Raw genomic sequence first — 23,907 nt, 5'->3', positions numbered from 1 at the left:
TCATACCTGACCATTCTTCTTTGGAACGACCACAATGTTGGCTAGCCAGGTCGGGTATTCGACTTCTCTGATAAATCCAATATTTTGAGATTTTATATCTCTTCATTGATGGCTTTTTGAAATTTGAGTGCAAGTTTCCTAGGTCATTGTTTGACAGGCTTGACAGTTGGATCTACATTTAACTTGTGGCAAGCGACCTGAGGGTCGATTCCTGACATATCGATATACGACCAAGCAAAAACATCTTTATTGAGAGATAGAACTTTGACAAGTTGCTCCTTGAGCTTGAGGTCTAAATCAGCACCTACATAAACAAACTTTGGGTCATCTTCTGAGCCCAGATTGACTTTTTCTCCTAGTTCTATTTGAGTTTGTTTCTCTTTGAGCTTGTCTGCTGCAGTTACTATAGGGCTGGATGTTTGAGGATCTTGTTTCCTTGGGACGTCCTTGTCTTCGATGACCTGAGGCTTGGGTGAGGTCGTTGTGCTGACATGATTGCACCGGTGAGCTTCTAGTTAGTTGCTTCTGAGCTCCATGATGCCTCGGGGACCAGGAAATCGCAAGACCTGGTATAGGGTTGATGGAATTGCTTGGATCTTGTGAATCTATTGGTGTCCTAGAATGGCTAGGACGACTTGACATCCATCACACTGAATCGTGTTGAGGTTTTGACCATGTCTTCCTTTTCTCCAATGGAGACTGACAGGATGACATCTCCAATGGCATCTATGTGATCTCCGTTGAACCCATAGAGCGGTGCATTTGATTCTATCATCACCGAGTCTGGCAGGTGCATGTCCTTGTAAGTTTGATAGAAAAGTATGTCACACGAGCTGCCTGGATCGATGAGGACTCTTTTGACTGTCCACCCATTGATTTTGACGTGCACTACCAGGGCATCATTGTGGGGTAGGCACACCTTGTCTAGATCCTCTTCAATGAATGAAATTGTTGTTGTTGTTTTAGGGTTGGTGGGATTGATCACCTCAGCTTTGTGTGAGAGATGGTAGATTTCTTGAAGCGCTCCTACTCTTCTGCACTTCTCCCGACCTGAGGTTTCGTCGTTTGATGTGTTTGTAATCATGTTGATTACTTTCTCCTCATCGTGGTCGGAGGAGTGCTGTCTCTTGTTATGCCTCGACCGACCTGGAGATTTAGATCGTCGGGTCTTCGCTTCTTGCTTTGTTGTTCAAGTGTGTCGTTCTTTGTCGCGGTTCTTGCTTCTGTGGTGTTTGGCATCCAGCTTGTGCCTTAGGTCGCTTTATGGTAGGAACTCTTTCAAATTTGCCTTCCTCCACTAAGTCTTGGAGGTACTGTTTGAGGCTCCAATAATCATTGGTGTCATGGTGGTGGAGCTTGTGGAAATGGCAGTATGGACATTCTGGTATGGCGATCACCTTGTTGATGTTGGGTTTGAAGTATGGTGTTGTATATATCTTCTTCAGGATCTGACTCGGCATCCTGGAGAAGTTGGAGAATTTCCTCTTTGAGTACGAAGGCCTACTGGAGCTGGATCTCTTGTTGTTGTTGTTGTTATTATTGTTGTTGTTGTTACCTGAGTATTGATTGCTTTCTTTGGATCCTCGCTTGTCGCTTACTGCGAAGACTTCCACTACACCATAATAGGATATTTGCAACACACACCTTTTTTGCTTTGCAACGGTTATTTACCGTTAGCAAATTACCAACATTAAATAAGCATTAGCAATGTTGTAAAGCGTTGGTTTATTTGGGTGAATTTCAGAAATTAATTGCCAATGCTTAAAAATCGTTCCGTAAGTGTTACAAATTAAAATTTCGCGAAAGAGGGAAACAAAAAAAATCGCACTCTATTATTTCGGTCTAAGTATAAAACATAATTTTCTTTTCTATCTCTCTCTCTCTCTCACCGGATTACAAGATCCCTAAAATTGAAAAATAGATCTCACACTCCTCAAATTTTAACTTCTCTCCTTTCAAATCTTTGAACATTACAAAACTAATGTTAGGTGGTTCTTCTTTGGAAACCAAAGGAACAAAGTAACCGTGTCATTTTTTATCCTTTGTCTTTAAATTTGTTTTTTGCACTATGTTAAATTTCCAACGTTAGTTTAATTGAATTAATTGGGATATTTTTTTATTTTTTGGGGATGCTACACCATTACTAGCTGTTGTAGCTAGTGGTGGTGTTGATAATGGAGTTGAGTCGTCGTTTGAGAGTTAGGGTGGTGGTTTTGGTTCGGTTTAGAAATTGGTCGACAAAAAAAATGTATTGTTGTGATGAATGGTTTTGAGGAAGCTTTTAGCCTATTTGATAAGGATGGAGATGGTATCTCTTGATCTCGTTTTTTTTTTATGATGTCATCTTTAAATTATCGTAATTGAAACCCTAGAAACTTGTTTTTTGTTTGGATGTTTGATTTCACCGTTCAAAATGTGTTTAGTTAAGTAATGAATGTTGATTGATGGTTAGATCTAGTGGAAAATGTTTGAAAATGACCAGAGCTTTCTGATCTCAGGGGATCATTGCTTTGACATATCTGTTTTGGTGTATGTTTGTGTACAAGTGTTGTTTTGGTAGATTATGTATTAGATTATCTCATCTAATGTGGTGATGTATTATTCATTTTTCTTCTTTGATATGAAGTTGAATCTAGATCATATGCTTTTGGTTGTTTATGAGGTTTCTCGTTATGAACATACAGGTAGATTCATGTTTGTGAACTATGTGTTGATCCGCTTACTTGTTGGCAGATTCGGATCCATTGTCGTGTTTATGTTATTATACATATGATTTTTACAAGTAATATGGATGTTTCTATCTTGGTACAAGTGTACTTTTTGATTCATGTTTGTGAAGAGGAAATGAAGTTATATAAAAAACTGCTGCTGATTGGCTAATGATGCTTAATAGTTGTTTCTATGTTTCTTTTTTTCTTTTTTATGTATTTATTTTAAAAAAAAAATATATCAAGGATTCAAGGTCTGAAATTATTTTTCTACAAACTATAGTTTCATTAGACATAAATGTTTCTAGATTTCGGCATGGTAAATTTCATTTTTTTTTCCGGATGGTGCTAATAATCATCATATAATCAAAAGCATCCGAGTAGCCTTTTATGATCATTATATGTGAAACATTTGAAAAGATGATTAATTCAAGTCATGTTATTAAATTGTTAAATTTAATGTTCCTTCTAGCATGAGCCCTCATTTTGTCAAACAAGATCACATTTGAGTTGAGCTCGGATAAAAAATGTAAAAGGGCCAAAATAAACTTAACTCGGACCGCCAATATAATAAACAAGATGCTAGCTGAAAGTTAGGCAATTGGTTATTCCAACTATAGTTTAGCCCCCTGAAAAGATGTATCTGCTTTGGATGTTTTTTTTCCCTTTTTTTCCGCTTGTTTACCGTCATGTTTTTGTTTCCCTCTTAGATATTGTATTTTCATCATGTAAGGTGTAAAGTTTTGCTATTATGTCATTACTAATTTTCAATCTTGTGCAGGCTGCATTACCACCAAAGAGTCAAGTAATTTGTCATGAGATCTTTGGGACAAAATCCAACCTGAAGCCGAGCTCCAAGACATGATCAACGAGGTTGATGCCGATCGTAATGGAACTATCGATTTCGAGTTCTTGAATTTGATGGCACATAAAATGAAGGTGAAGGTGACCAAGAAATCTCATTTCCATTTGTTTACTTAATTTTGGGATGATAACCCCCCCCCCACTCCGTGATATGAAATAGTTTCTCTCTTGGTGGTCTAAAATTCAAATTACCAAGTTGGAAGACATTGAAGTAGTTAAATTTTCTTTCCAATTATAGTTGCATTGTCATGTGTTATATATCACCTTAGGGTATAAACTGTTTGGGAGAGGTGCGTGTTTGCCTTGTGGAAGTCCGGCCTCATGTGATGAAAACATAATTGCAGGTGTTATCTTTGGCATTCACATTAAACGCTTAGATAAAGTATAATCACGTGAAAAATTATTTAAACAAACTCAATATAGCTAGTGCAAGGAAGCTTGAGTTGAATTTGTCATGCTTAGATGAAAAACAGTTCCAGTTGCTTTATTGTTATAGTCAATTTCATGATATTAGTCTTTGTTTTCTTCGTCTCTCCTTTCATTATTTTTCAAACAAAAAGGGAAAAATCTAAATTCTTACCTTTTTTGCTCTTGAAGGACACTGATTCTGAGGAGGAACTAAAAGAAGCTTTCAAGGTCTTTGACAAGGATCAAAATGGTTTCATCTCAGCTGCAGAGGTAACAGATCCTTCTTCTTGCTTGACACCTATTTTTGCAAACATAACTTGTTAGAGGTAGGAGGAGTGTAGGACTAGAAGAACATTAGTTACATAAATGACACTCTACAAGAATGATATGTAAATAAGGTTATGTCACTGTACATATATTTTGGAGATGGAACTGATTGAATTAGAAGAGTATAGGGGGTTGGGTTAACCAACCCTTCAATACAATCAATAGCCTTCTGATTAGGGTTATAGATTTCTATAGGAGATGCATAATTTGTAGCCTTAGGACTATAGTAGAACATTTATTACATAAATGACACTTAATAAGGAAGATGCATAAATAAAGTTATGTCATTATACCTTAATTTTGGAGAGTGGACTTATTGGATTAGTAGAGGATAGGGTACTTTTTTTTTGGGTTAATTAACCCTTTACATAATCAAGAGCCTTCCGATTGGGGTTATAGATATTATATTGAGTGTTTGTCTTTCTTTCGTGGTGAGAATTTCCTCACTTAAATTTTTTGTCATCGTACCAAAGTATCCCCGATATAGTAAGCCCCTTCTTTCATTTTTTCTCATGTATATACTAAGTTTAAATTTGTCAATATATATTTGTTACTTATGGGGCACTAGTTATATATATGAGTGTTATTATTGTTTATAATGAGTTGGTGTAATGTATATATGGTGACCCAAGTTTTTTTTTGTTTTTTATGATGTGAGTGAGTGCAAGTGTGCACATCGCGATGGCTATGGCAAAGTGCAAAAGCTTTTTCCGTGAGGCTAAAGTGACTATTGGACCATGGATAGATAATGGTTTTATTATGATTTTGATATGGAACCTTTGTCGGATAAAGACTTGAAAAAGATTAAGAAAGAGATGGTAATTTTATATTCATTTCTATTTTATTTTTATTTTTTATATAGAAGTTGATGCCTTTTTTCCTTAAACCTACAGGTACATTAGTTGAAACTTTTCAAATTCAATCGGAATTTATTGGACTAAGTCCTAGCTCCATCGAGGAGATTGATCGTGAGCTAAGGCTGGGTGATTGGCCTAAGGTGAAGTAGAATTGTACTAATGTGCTTAAATGAACATATTCTATAACGTTCTCTTAAATGAACATATTCTATAACGTGTTTGACATTGTGTCTTAACGAAACGAGTTGTTAGTTTTCCTTTCTTTATATATTGATTTTCAGCTATATTATTGTTTTGTTGAGATCAGTTTCTTATTACATGATTGGGTATTTGTTGAAACCATTTATTTTCCTGATTTTGAAATTCTATCTTGCTATTGCCAAATGCCAAAGCATTAGTGTTCAGTACTTCATATTTCATACCAGAATATAAGTTATGCTTGGAAGAAACTAACTATATTGTTGTTCTTCAACAATTTACCAAATGAATCAACTTTGGTATCGACAGAATTACATAGTCGGATTGATTTTTAGGTGAAATGACTGTCCATTACCGAGGAGCAATAGCTCCAAACTGGAATCAATAAAATGAAAGTGATTGTACTCATAATGAGATATGGTTTATACCTATGGGCAGCTATTTGAAAATACTTGAGCTGGTTGGATTGTAAAGGCATTTGCTGACATTGAGTTGTGGGTTACGTTTAACTAATAAATTTTGTAGCATTATAAAATTCCAATTTGACTACTATAGCCAAGACTACATTAGCATGTCAGGGATTTTCCTAGTTACTGATAACTCTCCTGTTACTTTGATTCATAGGAAGGCCAGTGAAAACCTAAATCAAAATGTCTAGTGAAATTCCTCGATGATTGCGTATAGTGGGTACTGCTGCTGCTATTGGCTTAGGTGGATTTTTTGCCTTGTCTCTAGCTTCGTTTGCAACAATTAAAATGTTACAAGGTGTTTCTGATGCTAAACGGGTACAACTGCTATATAGTGTCCAATGTTCCAATCTTAGGACTTGTGTAAAAAGTAAATTCTAATGCTTATTTTGATTATACTAATGCGTTTTTTATTTTGCAGTACTAACTTTACTTTTTGAGGGGTTTCTACTGCACTTTCTTAAACTAGTGTAATGCGCTCGGTTTTATTTTGGAGTATTGGAAGTTTGGATCCTCTCGGTGAAGATGTGAGCACACTCAGTCTTATCTACTATTAGTTCCATGGTAATTATTTGTAGTAGAGGTTAGTAGCGTAAATTTCATATATATGAATAAGTTTTGATTTTGATCAATCTAGAACTAGTTAAGTGTTCAAATACTTGAAAATACTATAGTTAAACAAACACATCTATTAAATTTGGAATATTTTGGATACCACTACTAGTAGGTGAAAGTACTAAAAGTCGACAATTTCTGCCCAAATATCCACCGATAGTGCATAGTGTAAAAACTATTGAAGTGATGCGTTAAAAACGACTATGTGCAATTACTAAATGTATATCCTTGTGCTTAAGACACTGTTGTCTTCAAGGAAAAGAACTTCGGTTGATGAACCAATCTAGGCGATTGGGCCCGGAGTTTGTTGTTGCTTTTCTTTTAAGCATGCAAGCTATCATTGTTTCTCATCCAATATCAAGATTGTTTCTCAAAGCATTTCTCATTATCTTTTTAATATGAAATAAAATAAAGTTACTATACTCATTATATATGAATAAGTGGTGACTTGGTGTGTGCGTGTCTATACCTCTGTTGATAAAATGATATAAATTCTTTCTTTTGGACTTGGGTTGCCTATCCTTTCTAGTAGACATTTTTTGTTCATTATTTCAGATGCATAGTCTCATGCTTAGGTGGCGTGCATTTATGTTCATTATCATGAATAATTGAAGCATAATCTTAAATTTTGAAATTGACCGGTAGTATGTTATCTATATATATTACATACCAGTCAAGAGGTTCTTAATTTTGAAGTGTGATGTCTGTGACAAGAGGTTCTTAATTTTACCACTTTCTGCAAGTGCTTAATTTTGCCCCAAATAGAATATAGACGGGAGCAGAATAGGCGAAACCCAACTCCACAACCATTGAGGTAAGAGAAAGAATGTTGTACATATAAATTTGATGATTTTCTTATTCAATTTGGGCTTAATCTACCCGTTATTGATTTCTACTTCTTGCACTTGTGGATTGGAGTCCATCCTTGTCAGGTGCAACGAAGATAGTAAATCCCACTGGGGTATAGTTTCCACTCAAAGCGAAGGCAATTTGTGCTGTTGTGTTTCTTCCTAGGATCAAAGTAAATACTGAATCTCCATTTGGGTTTTGATGCAGAGGTGAGAATCCCTAGTCCGTCTTTATTGTTAAGCTCAATCCACTATACCTTAGATTATCAGTATTTAGCTTTTGAATTGGTCTTAATCCTCTTATTGTCCGCTTCATGATCTTTTCTTGGTCGACTATTTTATCTTAATGCTAGGACCTCTTTTGGAGCATTTGTGGAAGTAAATGGGCGTAGGGTTTTCAACAACGCAAGCTGTTATCTCTTGTTTAGGATCATGGTACGAAAACTTTTTTTATGGTGATAGTGAGATAGTCTAACAATAAGTTTGTGAAGTTTAGAAAATCGCTCAGAGTTGTGAATGTATATGGTTGGATTAGTTTTGTACTTTATCAGTTTTTTTCCCATATATTATGGTTTCTTTGTAAAATGGTATGATAATGTATTTAATAAGTTAAATTTAGCTTAAATAAGAATTTATGATTTCTGTATATGGTGTAAGAGGGCATTTTTTGTAGGTTTAGATGGTTGCTACAAAATATGAGAAATTTTTTTATCAAATGAGTTCATAACCGTTACAAACGACTTTTAAATTAATTTTTTTTAAATTAACTAACAATTTTGCAACGGTTAAGAACCGTTGGTAATATTTTTAACAAATTACTAATGCTCAAAAAGCGTTTGTGAAATCAAAAAACCGTTGCAAAGGTTTTAAATTTGTGTACAAAATAGTTATAAAAAGCGTTACAAATCATTATTGCAACGGTTAATAAGCGTTGGAAATTTTTGTTTGCAACGGTTACTAAGCGTTGGAAATTTTTGTTTGCAACGGTTAATAACTGTTGGAAATTTCTGTTTGCAACGCTTATTTACCGTTGCAAAAAATTTCAACACTTTACCCATGCCATATTTGCAACGCTTAAAAAGCGTTGCGAAAATTATTAACAACGGTTTTTTGCCGTTGCAAATAGCCTGTTATGGTGTAGTGTTCTTTTCCTTTGCGCTGGGCCATCCATTCTTCGTATTTTATGTACTTGTCGACTCTGTGATACAGGTCGTCAAGGGTCTCTGGCTTGTTGTGCATGAGGGACCCTGCAAGGTCGGAGTCGTCTAATAGGGCATTCGTGAACGCAGAAGTTGCAAAGCTGTCATTGAGTCCTGATTCTAGCGAGAGAAGGTCTTTCTTAAAACGTCCTAGGAACGCACATATTGTCTCGCCATGCGCTTGTTTTAGCTGGAACAGCGAGTCTAGGTCAGCTTGTTTCTTCCAATTGTGGACAAACTCTGCCGCGAATGTTTCGGCCAGCTTGTCGAAGTTGCTGATGAAATTAGGAGGGAGTATGTAGAACCAATCTATGGCTCCGTCCTTCAGGCTGGTTGGAAAGAGTTTGCACTTAAGGTAGTCGTATTCTGGAGCGCTGTAGAGTACGAGAGTTTGGCTGAAACGAGCTACGTGCTGGCCTGGACACGAGCTACTGTCGTACAGTGGGAACGTTGGTTGGTTGAACTCTGAAGGTGGTTGCTTGTGACTAATTTTTGTTGTGAATGGTGACGCCTTGTACGTCTGGAGTATTTTTTGGGCGATCTGGACTGCACTATCTTTGTCATTCGCCTTCTCCAATCTTTGCGCGAAGTCTTCCAGCCTTTGATTGGTGGTGTTGGTGAGCGCTGTAACGGCGTTGTTCTCCATTGTGTCTGGAGTGCCGTTGTTGGTGTTGGAGGTGGTGTGCTCGCGCATTGTCTTGTTCTCTTGTTGAAGTGCTACGAATGACTCCTGTAGCATCTTCATCTGATCTGCTAATGCTTGTAATTGTGCTTCCATGGTGGCTTGTTTATGACCAGCTTCGTGGGCTTGAGAAAATGTATTTTCTCAAGAGAACGAACCGGCAGGCGGTGCTAATGTAGATGTTGTATTTACTGGACAACGACTTGATGATCTGTGTGGTAGGGAATGACTACACTCTTCTTTGGATAAGAGTTGCCTACGTATCAAGTTTCTTGGGGTAAACTTGAATCAAGTCTTACGTAGTTCATCTCTCTCTATTTATAGATGTTTGAGCTGACATTCCATATTTGTTTTGGGACTGTTATAAAGTGTAGATCTACCTTGCGTGCTATCTTGATGATTCACCATTACTCTACTGTTACAAAGTTAATGTCTCTTTGATTGTGGCGTTGATTGAGTTCCAAGATTGCGCTAGTTGATTTGCTTCCATAAATAGTTGTAACTAATGTTGTGGCCGACCTGGGTGTTGGGTCGTGGGTACGGTCTAATGGGACGAGCTATAAGAGGACGACCTGGTATGTGGACACGTGTACTGTAGTGTAGAACGGAGGGTACTTACACGGACCAATGACCCCAGTAGATGATTAATTTTGAACATAAACTAATACTACCAGGAATGGTCATAAAACTGCACAGCAAAATTCTGTTGCGCTCATAAGTTGACCTCGCGAGTCGCGACTAAATGTGCAGATGACATTTGGGTGTATGTGCCACTTTCTAACAAGGATACGGAATTATGGATATTCTTGTTGTTTTGTTTCGGTTTTGCAATTTATGATATTAACTTCCAAGTCAGCTTCCCTAATGGCATCTCTAAACGTATCATAATCTAGATGTCCCCAAACATAAGTGCACATTGCACATTTGCACATAAACAAGTAGGGGTGTCTCTTTTTGCCGAATTTCTGATTTTTCCGAAATCCGACCCGAAATTGGTCTGGCTCTGGGTGTAGTTTTCATGGGCCGATTTTCCGATTTCCGAAAATTCCAAAAAAAAATTGGATCGGATTTGGATATAATTCTAAAATCCGATCCGATCCGAAATTTCCGATATTATTGCCAATTTATTCCGAAAATATATACTTCTCTCACTATCCACTTGATTAGATCTCGACCGTTCATTCATTTTTTAGTTTTTTACTTCCAAAAACAAAACAAAAACATAACCTAGCCGCTACTTCCCCACTTGAATTGGACCACTCTACTGTTATTACACCGTTTGCCATAACAACAATGATATGAAAAAAAATGTCATTGAGTCATACAATGACTTCCAGACCAATCCAAAAGCCAAATTCCAATAGATAGAATATTATGTAAAGCTATTTAGAGTCCAAGACCATAATCCATTATTTATGCAGACACTTCACGCTTCAATTTCCACACACGAAAAAAGATTGAAACATTACAAATACCCAGACCTCAACAGAATGCAATGCTTGCTATTGGTGGTCGGGGGTTTTTTTTTTCTCGTTTTTTCTTGGATCATTTGTTTGAATGAAAATGGGTTTTCTCAGTAAACAAGTGCGTATTGTTGTTGGTACATTGGTGTTGTGGACATAGTTTTCTCTCCCTACAATGAACATTGGCGTATGATATTCCAAAAATAATTGAAAGTAAAGAGATCTTTAAAAATTTACCAAGTATTTCGAAATTTCCGAGTTATTCCGAAATTTCCGAAAGTTTTGAAATTGGAAATATATTTTGAATCCGAAAAAAAATTGGATCGGATTTGGCTAGCATATTAGGTTCCGAAAAAAATTTGGAAAAATTCCGAAGGAGATTAATCCGATCCGATCCGATCCGAAGTCACCCCTATAAACAACATATGCGGAGTTTTCATGCTCAAGATAGCCTACAGGCCGGTCTTCATTGTCTGTGACGCTTGCTGAATTTTTGTTTCCTTTATAATCTGTTTCACAACATTCATTTTTTCAACAAATAATAATTCAAGAAATTCAATGTTCTTGCATATTTTGTAAGAATTGGAAGTCTTAGCTTTGCAATACTACCAAAGTAACCTATCATAACATGGCTATATGGCTATATGAAGAATGACCCTATTGAACTCTCTTTACTGTACAAATTCCTGATGCAGATGCAGTGGGGCTGACCGTATCCAGCAAGTGTCTTGGATACAACCTGCTAGTGATGTTGTGAAAATCAACACAGACGGCTGCTCTCTTGGCAATCTGGGTAATGGCGGCACAAGAATTATGCGCAGGAATAATGCAAATGAAATCATATGAGTTCTTGCACAAAAACTTGTGGTTGTGACTAACTATGAAGCTGAGTGCTTAGTCATTATTCTGGCAGCAGAGGTGGCAGCAAAACAGGGACGGAGAAGATGCAAATCTTATACAGCGTAAATGTGTGATAGCATTATTCTTATTAACAGAACATAGTGTGTGACATATTGACATTCCACTCTCTTCTTATTAATGAAAATGACGCAAGAACCTCTGCAGGGATTAAGAGAAGTGAGACACTGGAATAGAATAGTTTAAGGTTAACTGTGAGACCAAAAGATTCAGTCATATCCACATCCTTCTTTTCTGCACCACTAGGCAATTCCCAATCAAACCAGTATAGGAGGCTAGCAAGAATAGATTTAACAGATGTAAGGGCAAATGATATTCCTGGACTATCTCTCTCCTCCCCCCTCCCACACCCCCACCCCCCACCCCCCCACCCCCCCGTTTTAGCAGGAATGTTATAGCCTTCTAGGTCGACACTTGCTGTAGTCTCCCTGGGACAGGATAAAATAACAGGAGGATGTAACCTTCGAGCATCTTTGATGACACAATTTAAGTAGCTCATTTGATTGATATCATTTTCATCCACTTTTGACTTTGTTCAACCTACACAGCATACCTCTTCTTGTAAGTTTTTCATCATAATAGGATGATTGATAAGTTTTGCCATTTCCGATTCCGCAGCAGTTTATATTGTATTAGTACCAGCAACAAACATGTCCTGCAAAAAGTAAAAACAGTGTTTATCCGCAGAGCCTTGGTATAAGTTCTCAATATAAATGATGCCCATATGCTCGATCATACTTGACAAATAGTGCCAAACAAACATATCATGACTAACAAGCTAGAAAAGAAAAAAACCAAAAGTTTTACCAAACGCAAGGTAATAGCCACCAGCCATGTTAATTCTTTAACATCACTATGTTAATACTAGGCATGCTCAATCTGTTCTTTGATATTTCAGTTCATGTGTTTATAGGGAAACAATCAGAGCTGCTGATTACTTAGCAAGCTTAGCTAGTATATAGAAACTAAATCCTTTATTGGTGCTAACCAAATCAATTCAAAATCGTAATAGTATCTTACTGTGCAAATCCTGAGCATGATACTTCTAGGATACTCTACATAGCTCTTCAAATCATTTGGTCTTTTGGTTTTGTGGGTCTGTAGAGTACAGAGCTGAAATATGGGTCTTAGGCGAATTCCCAGCCAGAATATCCCGTCTTAGCACCCTTATCATGAGATATGTTCTGTTCGTAAAATGAGCATGTCTGCCATCATTCTTGGTGTCGGCATTGTTTCAATATTCCATTTAACCTCAGTATCTGTTATCTTAATTCTTCCACAAGTTAGCCATGCAGGCAATAATGGTAGCTTAGCTTCAGCTCTCTGGTATGCCTCCTCAGGTGCACCTCCACAAATTGCAACTTCAACGGGACTGTTTTTACCCTTCTTGCAAGTGTTGAGTTTTATTGGCAGGACAGCTGAAGCTGCTGTGCCAGGGTAGTTTCTAACACAACCAGGCAAGTCAGGGAACTTGCAGATAGTCTTTCCAGTCTTAGGGTCAAATAGGATTGAACGATAGTTAGTCATAATGAAGAGGTTTACACCTATGGAAAGGTGTACAGAGAAGAAGGCATTGTTGTTTTGAGGTCTGTCCTAAAAACAGTGTGAAGTTTGAACAGGATTTAGGAGGGTTGCTGATTTTTGCGATAGATCAATAACATTTTGGTTAAGGTTGTGCCACTGCCACATATGCTGTTTTGGTATTTAGACACACTAATCCATTAATGAAGCATCAAAAAAAGGATTATACCGGTCTGGCGTTTTTATCTTTCATTGTAAGGTTATTTCTCACTGTGGTTATAATTTGGGAATATCAAGGAATCGCTGATTATTATTATTTTTTTCCGTGCCCCGTAATATTTCACCGACGTTTTTTTTCGAGGAAGGTCAACGACGAGAAACCATCAATTTTCTATCTTATTTGATCATTGACATTTTGTTGGAGGAGTAGGCTACTTAAAATTTGGATGGAATAGTCAAAACAAATTTGCCGCGGAAATAATTGAATATGATTCCAACACGTACGACTCTTTCTCCTTCTTCACCATACCCAGCCCTCTCTTTCTCCCTCCCTATCTCCGTAATTCTAATAAACCACACGATCTTATAATGTTCTTCCCTATCTCCATCCCTCTCCTTGAATTCCACACGATCTTATAATGTTCAAAGCAAATATGACCGATAAGAAATTCGAGTTTTTGACTTTGTTGGAATTTTCTTCCTAAAGAAAAATACTTTTCTTCCTAACCATCCACATCCTACAAAATACAAGTTATACCTATAACCCACAACAAACCATTATCACTGGTGCATCTTTGCAAACCATAAGTCTCAATGGGTCTCTTTGGTTTGTTATTCTTTGCCTTTTCTTCTACACTGCTACTGCACAGCACTGCCCAAACCTATGTTACTGTATTTTGTTTAGGAGGAAATTACACAACAAACAGCACATTTCAAGCTGATCTCAGCATCCTACTTTCATCTATGTCCAATAATAATAGCACTAGTCGAAATAATACAAGATTTTTTACCCACACCGTGAAAAGAAATTCAGATGGAGTTTATGGGCTTTTCCAATGCAGAGGTGATTATACCTCTGAAGACTGCAAGAAGTGTGCCAAAACTGCAACTGAAGAGGTCACAATTCGGTGCCCATTCAAGAAAGATTCAGTTCTGTTTTACGAGGAGTGTTTGCTGCACTACTCCGACAAGAATTTTATATCTTTTATGCAGCTTGATCCGACTATTGATTTTGGTAATGGAACGGATATTAGCGAAGTGGATCAGTTTACTCCAAGATTGAACGAGTTGATGGAAGGACTAGTGGCTCAAGCTGTTTCTAATTCTTCAAGTTTGTTTGCGGTTGGTGAACATAATTTCACAAGCTCTAAGAATTTATTTGGACTTGCTCAGTGCACTCAAGATATAAGTCCGACTGCTTGTAGTAGATGTCTAAGCACATCTGTTTCTGAGCTTCGTAGATGTTGTGATACGAGACAAGGTGGAAGAGTTATTAAATCAAGCTGTATCACAAGGTTTGAGATTTACAATTTCTTTGGACCCGAAGGAATCATTTCTGCTATAGCTCCTCCTCAAATAACAGCACCACCAAATTACGGTAAGCCATCAAACTTATATTAAGCGAATTTTAACGCAATGAAATTTAATTTGCTGACTTGATTTTCTGAGATAGGGCTTTGGTGCAAGCCTGCAATGCAGCTAGCTTTATTGATGCAAGGTTGGATAAAAAAAATTTCATTTAGTCATAGCAAACGGGTTGTTAAGTCTTATGGATAAACTTGTTTATCATGTGAAGTGATCCCTCGTGATGCTTAAGTTGTTGCACTTGTCACCAAAAAGTAAAAAAAATTTATTTTCAGAGTGCACTCTAGAAGTGTAATATAACAGAAACATGTTTACTCTTTGTTCTAAAATTTAATTCCTTTTGATTGAAATTCATGTTTATCTTATGTTATCTGAGCTGAAAATTTTAGAGTTTTACCAATAGGTGCAGTCTCTTGTTTTGTGTATGTAAAGAGGACTGCACTTAAGTTTGTGAGTTAGTAAAATGCTCTGTCTTACCAAGTTGTGCAGGACCTCATTCAGGTAGTACAGTAAATACTTTGATTAGAAGAAAATGCATGGAGAGGGAGACCGAAAGAGATTAAGCCATTAAGGAAATTATATTGATTTATGAAATTTTTTCTCTTCTATATCAACAGCTGGGCAAACGAATTCATCCAAAAGAGTTGTGATTATAGTAGTTTCTACAGTAACTGCAGTGATACTAACAGCCACTGCCATCGCCACCATTTCTTACAGCTTACGCAGGAGGAAAATCGATGGAGGTCAGAATCTTTGCACAATTACACACATCTTCTGCTCTATAAACTATGTTGATGCATTAACAGATCAAATACACAATTTCATCTTCATATGTAATGTTTTAGAGCTATGCCATTAAAGGCGCATTAACTAGCTAGACGCTGGGCCTAGCCGCCTAGGCTGTATGTAGGCACTCTTAGGCGCTGCGGATGAGTCTAGGTTGAGCCTAAATGCGCATTTGACTGCATAGTTTTAATAAAATATATCCAAAAAGACAACATGGATAATCGGGATAAGCCTCTGTATAAATAAATAAATAAAAAATCTTATCGAGGGCTTTATATATACTATTCCAATAACACTTCTCTTCCAATTATTCTCAACAAAAACCATTGGAGCAATCATTTGATATAGATTGATATTTTGCTGCATTTATAAAGATGTCGCTCAAATGAGGAAAGACGTGGATGAAATCAGCAATGTGGAATCCCTCCAATTCAACTTTGGCACAATAAGAGTAGCGACGAACAACTTTTCTGATGCTAGCAAACTTGGACAAGGCGGCTTTGGCTCTGTCTACAAGGTTTTGATTATATACTTTTTTGCTAATTATCAGAATGGAATTCGATATATCACTTTTTCTATTAGATTATCTACTTGTTTAAGGTATGTCTCTTTACTTGAAAATTGTGACGGAAAAAAGTTTCCACAGGGTAGGCTTTTGGATGGGAGAGAGATAGCTGTGAAGAGACTCTCAAGAAACTCTGTCCAAGGTGTAACAGAATTTAAGAATGAGGCTCTATTAGTTGTCAAACTCCAACATCGGAATCTTGTAAAGCTTTTGGGTTTCTGCTTGGAAGAGGATGAAAAGCTTCTCATATACGAATTTGTGCCAAATGCAAGCCTCGATCATTTTATTTTTGGTTTGGCTCGAAACTTCCTCATAACTATTTCAGCTTATCTTCTTTAGGTGCTAAACACAGTGACGATATAGTTCAAGAAGTAGTGCTTTACCCTACCTTAGTTTAAGAGTAATTTGCTTTACAGATCCAATCAAACGTACATATCTGGATTGGGAAAGACGCTACCAAATCATTGGAGGGATTGCTCGAGGTCTTCTTTATCTTCACGAGGATTCACGTCATAGGATTGTTCATCGTGATCTCAAAGCTGGGAATATTTTGTTAGATGCAAAAATGAATCCTAAAATTGCAGATTTTGGAATGGCGAGGCTTTTTGTTATGGACCAAACTGAAGACAGTACCAACAGAATTGTCGGAACATAGTATGTGTGAGAACTTGCTTTCTAATATTACTTTCAACGAATATTATTCAGCATCTTACCAATAATAATATTTGCAAAGAGGGTGAATATATTCTCTACGGGTGGAACTCATCAATCTGATATATATCTCAAACAGTGGATATATGGCTCCGGAGTATGCAATGCATGGGCAGTTCTCAGTGAAGTCAGATGTCTTCAGTTTTGGTGTATTGATTCTAGAGATTATAAGTGGCCAAAAGAACAAGTGTTTCTTTCAATCAGAACATGCTGAGAACCTTCTAAGTTACGTAAGTACGACTATGTACTTCATTTCTGTCTATATGAAATCTTCATTTTTGTTTCCTGGTTCAGTCCTTACAATGGTGCGTACTGTATTCTAGGGATCTTCAATTCCTTGAAAGCATTTGCTTTCCTAGATTTATGTATTATAAATGAATTGTTGCAGGCATGGAAACACAGGGAGGGAGGCACAACTCTAAAGTTAATAGAACCAGCATTGAAGGAACAATATTCAAGAACTGACGCGATGAGATGCATACACATTGGATTGCTGTGCGTTCAAGAAGATGTTGCGTTGCGTCCCACAATGGCAACAGTTGTTTCCATGCTTAATAGCTACTCTGTCACCCTCCCAATACCTTCAACGCCCGCCTTTTTTGTTAACAGTCGCGAGCCGTTAAGTACAGGGAATAATGGAGGACATACAGATCAACCACTCCAACCTTTCTTGCCTGACCAGTCAATTAATGAAGTATCAGTTACCGAAATATACCCTCGATAGTCAATAACGCTTGAAAGATTAAGGGTATTGCTGTGTCTCAATAATGTGTTACGGATTGTAGGATGTAGGATATTTGCGTCAAAGTGAGACATGATGAAATGTTGAGATAAACATAAACAAGAAATGACATCTTAAGTATTCATTTTTGTGTATTTCAGTCAGGATATTCTGTTGACATCATCATATTTGCAATTGGCTGCAGTTTTCTTACTCTCGTCGATGATACGTGGATGCGGACCACCGATCACAGTAGATTATTAATTTTGAACATAAACTAATATTAGCAGGAACTAAATCCTGTTTCAGTTGTCAATATATTAACTAGCCATTTGGCCCGGCCTATGGCCGGACTTGTTACATAGATAGCTAATGACTCAAAAACCTAAAGTCTACTTGAATAAATAATATATGTATATTAATAGCTAATGATTCATTGCATACTTTGTTTGAAGGGTTTATGTTTTTTTATTTTTTTTTAAAGAGATTGCAAGCTCTCAAACCTTGATCTAGTAAGTGTAATGTATACATTTTTTCTGGCTGACAAATCGGTGTCAATTTCAAATCTAAATGAATATCATGATATAGGTGACAATGAATGTTTATTTGTACACCATATTGCACCATTTGCAATATTGAAGTATTGAGACAAATAATAGTTATCACAACAAAAATATAATTTTTTTAGATTCCCAAGTCAATTTGATCAGTCAAGTTACCTGCTTTGGAGATTGACATTTGCTCCATCAATTCCTTGTACTTAGGACTATTTCAGGAAACTGTTATACATGACAGCTGAATTCTATGATCTTTCGAAGTAGATGCAACTTTAAGCTTAAACTCCACTTTAGAGTCTTCAAACCCAAAACCCGACAAACATACATCTCTATGCTTACTAGCTGGTTCCATAAATTCATAGCTGCAGACATTAATCCAAAGTTTGGTTTAGGGATTTACTCAGAAACCTCAGAGGAATGTACTCACTGCTATAAAGCCTCCTAGTGTCAGGCTTGTTCAATCAGATGTAGTAGCAGCTGCCTTTGCTGCCTCAACTGCATTCATGAGAAGTAATAAGCAAGGAAGCTTGATTGATTAGGAGTTGCTCATCAAAATCCTCAGCAACCTAGAAATGATAGAAAAAATGGTTACAAATTGTGGACCAGTAGCCAACCTACAGAGTGTACAGATGCCCAAGTACATCGTCATTGAACATTGAACTTGTGAGTCACACAACCAGGTCTACCACCTGGTTATATCAACAGGGTAGAACCTAATATACCCATCATTTGTACGACCTACATCGGGACTCTTCCATCTTGTGACGCTCATGCAGTATGCACCGCATTCACCTGGAATTGCTCAAATAACCACACCTGTAGTTAAACACCCGGCCAGTTAATAAGAGAGTATTTATGTTAACAATTCATGCAAAAAAAAAAAAAAGTTGCACTATATAAATAGGTTTTGGGGGTTACTTAGGAGCATAACTCCTCTATAAACAAAAAATGATATCCGTGCTACGCATTTCAGTAATAGAAGCGAGTGCTTGCTGAGGTACTAAATAGATAACAATAGAAAGTGTGAGGTGTTCTGATAGAGCATGTGTAAGACAACATAAGAGATTATATAATAGATGAGAAACGTCACTGCAAGTTGGAGTTAAATGTAAAAGTCTGGATGACTGAACACATGTACATTATGAGCTTCATCTTCTTGTTGTTGCCTGTCAGAAGTTTGTAACACATGAAAGGAGAATGTGATCATATATCTAAAAACAACAAAAAGGCCATATTATCTATTCAGAACATAAATCGATAACAACACTGTCCATATGTAAGAGTTGTGAACATAGATAGTAACCTCTGAGAGACATCATTAACCCTTTTCGCATTCAAGAACTTGTTGTTCATCTGTCATTTGCTGTCTTTTATTTTGATGACCGAGATGATCACACACTCTGAGCAAGGAAAGTTGTTCTTCAGACATGTATTCGCGTTGTTTTTTCTTTTGCCGTTGATTCTCCAATTGAATGTGCATTGTGTTGTTGCTGTCATTAACTATACTAAGTGTTGTCCATGAAAATCAAGAGATCGCATCTAATTAGATGTGTAAGTACAGATAAAACGAAAAAAGATGAAATTGAACATCGAGAAGTCGAGAACAGTTGACGGAGTATGAACAACTTTATACAGGCAAACTAAAATATGCATACCTCATGGACAAAGGTTCGATCATAGCATGCATTGCATGAGGTGTAATCCAGCGGGCATCGACAAACTGCTTGATCTCATCCTGATCATTATGTGAGGTGGAACTTACCTCCATAGATACTCGATTGGAGCCTTTGTACAAATACTTAACACACTTGATGGTTGAGCATACTTCGACATTTCTGTGATAATCATATTTCCTCAGGAGCCAAGGATTCGCATTCAAGCTAGGGATAGTTTTTCGTTAGTCATTCGCCGTCTTCTCTCTCATTGATGAAGACGATCTTGCTCTCTAACTATGGAAAGTTCTTCCTCAATAATGTTTTGGCGCCAGTTTCGTTGTCAATCTCGACGAACACAGAATGCATTGTCGCTCACATTCTCCACCACGATGGAGTCTTGCTGGGATGTCCATGTTGGACGCCCTAGAATTATATCGTGGCTAGAGAATGTGTCTAACCCAAAACAGTAAATATAAACAATGCTAAAATTACAATCAAACAAATTATCAAAGAAATAAGTAAAATAATGGAGTTGAATAGTGTTCTTGCTGCTCATGCCAACTACGGGTGCAAGAATCATAAACATAGAAACACTGAGAAAAGCACATAAATAAATTTTAAAACTGAACATACTGAACAAAATTCATCAATGTAAGTATAGCAACAAACAATGTTTCCATACATAATTAATAGTCTGTCACAGTATTGCAGATTTTGTTGCATCAGTAAGAAGTATTATGTATGATGAATTCAATAAAAATAGACCAATCCAAAGAGATATATTTCACTTGGGGTAGGTTGCACAGATGCACTAACACAGATTTGAAATGAAAGGCTCCATCACTATCCGTTGCCCCATGTGGTAATGTGGCGTAAACGTCTATCGTGCACTACAATAAAGCTAAGGCATTGATTGAGTAGCAACTGTGGGCATAACGTTAAACTTTTATAAACATACAAACCAAGAGGAAGATCAAATGCATGCCTATTTTGGAAATGAAACTGCGGGATTCCAGTCTACAACATTCCTAATATCAATTGATAAGATTTTAGTCATAGTCATCTATCACTCTATTCCAAATGATTAGTAATATTGATAACGCCTGAACCATTTGATATAATATTCTTGTATACGTAACTCATAGAGTTGGGAACAGGTAACCCGTAACATCTATCGGATTTTCGGAAATGAACAAAGGAGCAGTTGAAAGGTACCATCTTCTAATTAAACACAGACACACGGTCGGACTCAATTTACACCATTTGTTAGTGAATTGGGTGATAACCTTGCCTGTTAAACTGAAAAATAAAAAAATAAAAAATAAAAAATTGACATTGAGAGTTTCTTTCCGCAATCAAATCCACCAAGCTTCTACAATCAAATTTGCCAATTAGCCTTTCCATATAACCAAGTTAACAAACTGCTGACACTGACAATTTGTTTAGTAACCCATCAAACTTAGTTTCCCACCCAAATTCCAACAGACCTTGTTTGATAAATTGGTCATAAGAGAATGAGACAATAACTTTGATAGTTTATTTGAAAATATTGGCAATTAGAACATATTAATTTGATAGAGATAGAGACCGAAGCCTTCAGCAGAGAGAGAAAGAGGGGAGAGGAGATATTCCCATCTTGACTAACCCTCCTTTTGTACTATTAAAAAAAAATCAATCTCGACATATGCATCAGTGAAATGCTTATCCACATTACTTAATTTCCAACGATTGGTAAATGTGAACTCAGTCCAAACTGTTATAAATCACTTCTATATAGGTGTTCTAATTCTAGTCTTCTAAAATCTTTCTAAGAACCCGCAACTGACTTAGAAGTTTAACTTGTTCAATTCCATTCAATTACACAACAGTCATCTTGTAACAAACACATTCAATTAAGTCATACCATTAAATCAACAATCAAACACACCCAACATTCAAATAAATAAATAAACAAAAATAAAAATAAAACAATCTGACTAACCGGTGTTTTGCCCAATCGAGATTCAAGGTCCACTTCAAAAAACCACATGCTTCAACGGGTTCCTCTGCATTGGCAGTCCTTTCGCTACATTTTACGCCACATGTCAACAATTTTTTCTTCCCAAAAAAACCAAAACTAAAACAAAAACAGTAAAACTCAAACAACACCCTTCATCTTCATCCTTTTCAATAAACATCAATCATAACCAGATTAGTAAAAGTAAATTTAAAGTATTAAAAAAAAAATTAAACCTGGTGTTCACAGTGACAGTGACGGACACGATTCTAGATAGCCTTCTCTACTAAACTTTCTTCTTAAAGCATTACCATCATCTCCACCACTCTACCAATTCCAACAGCAATAACAAAATAGGACGAAGAAGGAGACTGTGCAGAGAGAGAGAGAGGAATAATCGAGAAGCATAGAGATAATATTTTTAGAGAGTGAGTAGAGAGAAAGGGTTGGCGAGCTTGAAGCTTGAGAAGAGAGCAAAATGGGGAGACCGAGAGAGAGAGAGAGAGAGAGAGGAAAAACCGAGAGTTTAGCGATTGAAATGACGATTTTGCTCCTGTGACGTACGTGAATCTACTATTCATCGACCCCGTATTTTTCTATAGTGGTTGCAAAGTAAAGGGAAATCAAAGTGGGTCTTCTCAACTATTTTTTTGGCGTAACAAAAGATTGAAGGTATATGTAAGTAGCCAACCTATAAAACTTTTGAGATTTAATTATTTCACTGCCATGCTATATGTGCTTCCATGCACCTGCTTCCCATGAATAATTCAAAGGGTTAGATAGACTTACCCCATTTGTAAGATCCAACGGTCCAGATTTCTTCATCCAAAAAAAAAATCATCTCAGAGCCGTTGGATCTTGCAATTGGGGGGGTATCACTAATATTTTTGAAAATGGGGGTGGGGGGGGGGGGATAACACTAATTGCAACTATTAATGGGGGGGGTAAGTCTAACTAACCCTAATTCAAAAACAAAGTCACTAGTTAAAGTGAACTTGTTTAAGTTGTAAATAACTTGTTGGATGGATTTACGTGTGCATTTTTAACTTGGCATCTACCAAGGGATTTAGGATTCTAGTCATATTTATGTATGAAGGAGACATGTACCACTATAAAAAATCTGCCTGCAGTCTATCCTATGTTCTCACTCTATATAGTTAATAAAGGCAGATGCGCTAGGTAGGCGCAAGCCTAAGCGAGAATAGACACTCAAATGTGTTATAGGCACAATCATCCAACTGATCTATGTTCTATTCTCATGTAATCTATACAAACTAATTCCTTCACAATAGAACTAAAATCCTAATTCAAGTTTGATCATAAATAATTAAATATATATACAAAAGTAACATAACAGTAAGACAAAAAACAACTTGAGGGTATATATTACATGCTTGCCACTCAAAATTATAACAATACGTCAACTGTAAAAACAAAAACAAAAAGTTGTTCCATCTTACCTGTTCATAAATGATGATTGTTCCAAAAACGTCTGTTTCAAAAAGGTCATATTATAAGACATCATCTGCTTAGAAATCCAAGATATACAATTTAGAGTGAATCTATGTGCCTCTTATAATAGGCACTGCAAGAAATCATATTAATAGAATAATCTATCAAACCAAAACGATGAACTTTTATTCCTTCTCATGGTATATTGTGAGGTTACCCATCCTAACAACGACACACCAAATTAAAATAGAAAGAAAGTCACAACACTGCTTTACCGATAGCATAACCTTTAGCGACTAATCTATTGGTTATTAATAAAAGCACAAACAAAAAAAAAATTGTAAAAAAAAAAACACAAAGTTAAAACTTGAATTGATCTCACCTCCACTACGAATATTTTTTCTTAGCTTTTTTAAGATTGTCATCTCTATGTCTTTCAGTTGTATTCACTTGTGAATCTGTCTCTCACTAACCATACATTGTGCTAAAAAAAGGGTATATGTTGGTGAGAAACAAAAAAAAGATATATATCGAAAAAGGGAGTATAACCTACAATTCTTGTTGTTAGGTTAACAATGAAAATTTGGGTGCAAAACGTTGACCAAAGCAACACAACTCTTTGGATTCCATCAATTCATTTTCTTAAAGGGTTTTTTCAGCTAATCTGCTAACGTAGTTGTGATATTTGGATCAAGCCATTTCCCCACGCAGTTTAGGTCATATCAATTGCACCCAACTTTAAAATACTAATATCATTTATAATTACACCCAAGGCATCCTTGCACAATCGTAATTTATCTAACTC

The 23,907-nt window shown here is 36.6% G+C and overlaps 1 protein-coding gene, 2 long non-coding RNA genes and 1 pseudogene across 3 annotated transcripts; all 4 read left to right on the top strand.

Moving 5' to 3' along the window:
- Positions 1-2,058: 2,058 nt before the first annotated feature.
- On the top strand, positions 2,059-4,636 carry LOC147477399 (calmodulin-1-like; annotated as a pseudogene).
- A 377-nt stretch (positions 4,637-5,013) lies between these two features.
- On the top strand, positions 5,014-6,301 carry LOC147477398 (uncharacterized). Its single transcript, XR_015207478.1, has 4 exons — positions 5,014-5,125; positions 5,201-5,304; positions 5,987-6,147; positions 6,251-6,301. It is a non-coding gene; the product is annotated as an uncharacterized LOC147477398 (long non-coding RNA).
- An 876-nt stretch (positions 6,302-7,177) lies between these two features.
- Positions 7,178-7,877, top strand: LOC147477397 (uncharacterized). The gene is made up of 3 exons (XR_015207477.1): positions 7,178-7,258; positions 7,363-7,502; positions 7,646-7,877. It is a non-coding gene; the product is annotated as an uncharacterized LOC147477397 (long non-coding RNA).
- A 5,787-nt stretch (positions 7,878-13,664) lies between these two features.
- On the top strand, positions 13,665-17,609 carry LOC147477396 (cysteine-rich receptor-like protein kinase 10). Its single transcript, XM_086582097.1, has 7 exons — positions 13,665-14,672; positions 15,277-15,402; positions 15,820-15,962; positions 16,092-16,302; positions 16,427-16,664; positions 16,801-16,951; positions 17,110-17,609. The coding sequence occupies exons 1-7, from the start codon at positions 13,889-13,891 to the stop codon at positions 17,443-17,445; spliced, it is 1,989 nt and encodes a 662-aa protein (XP_086438223.1). The 5' UTR covers positions 13,665-13,888; the 3' UTR covers positions 17,446-17,609.
- Positions 17,610-23,907: the final 6,298 nt, after the last annotated feature.

Source organism: Coptis chinensis, chromosome 9 (genome assembly GCF_015680905.1).
Source record: "Coptis chinensis isolate HL-2020 chromosome 9, ASM1568090v1, whole genome shotgun sequence".
Lineage (NCBI taxonomy): Eukaryota > Viridiplantae > Streptophyta > Magnoliopsida > Ranunculales > Ranunculaceae > Coptis > Coptis chinensis.
The sequence above is the reverse complement of the archived record's forward strand: the minus strand, read 5'-3'. Positions and strand labels throughout refer to the sequence as shown.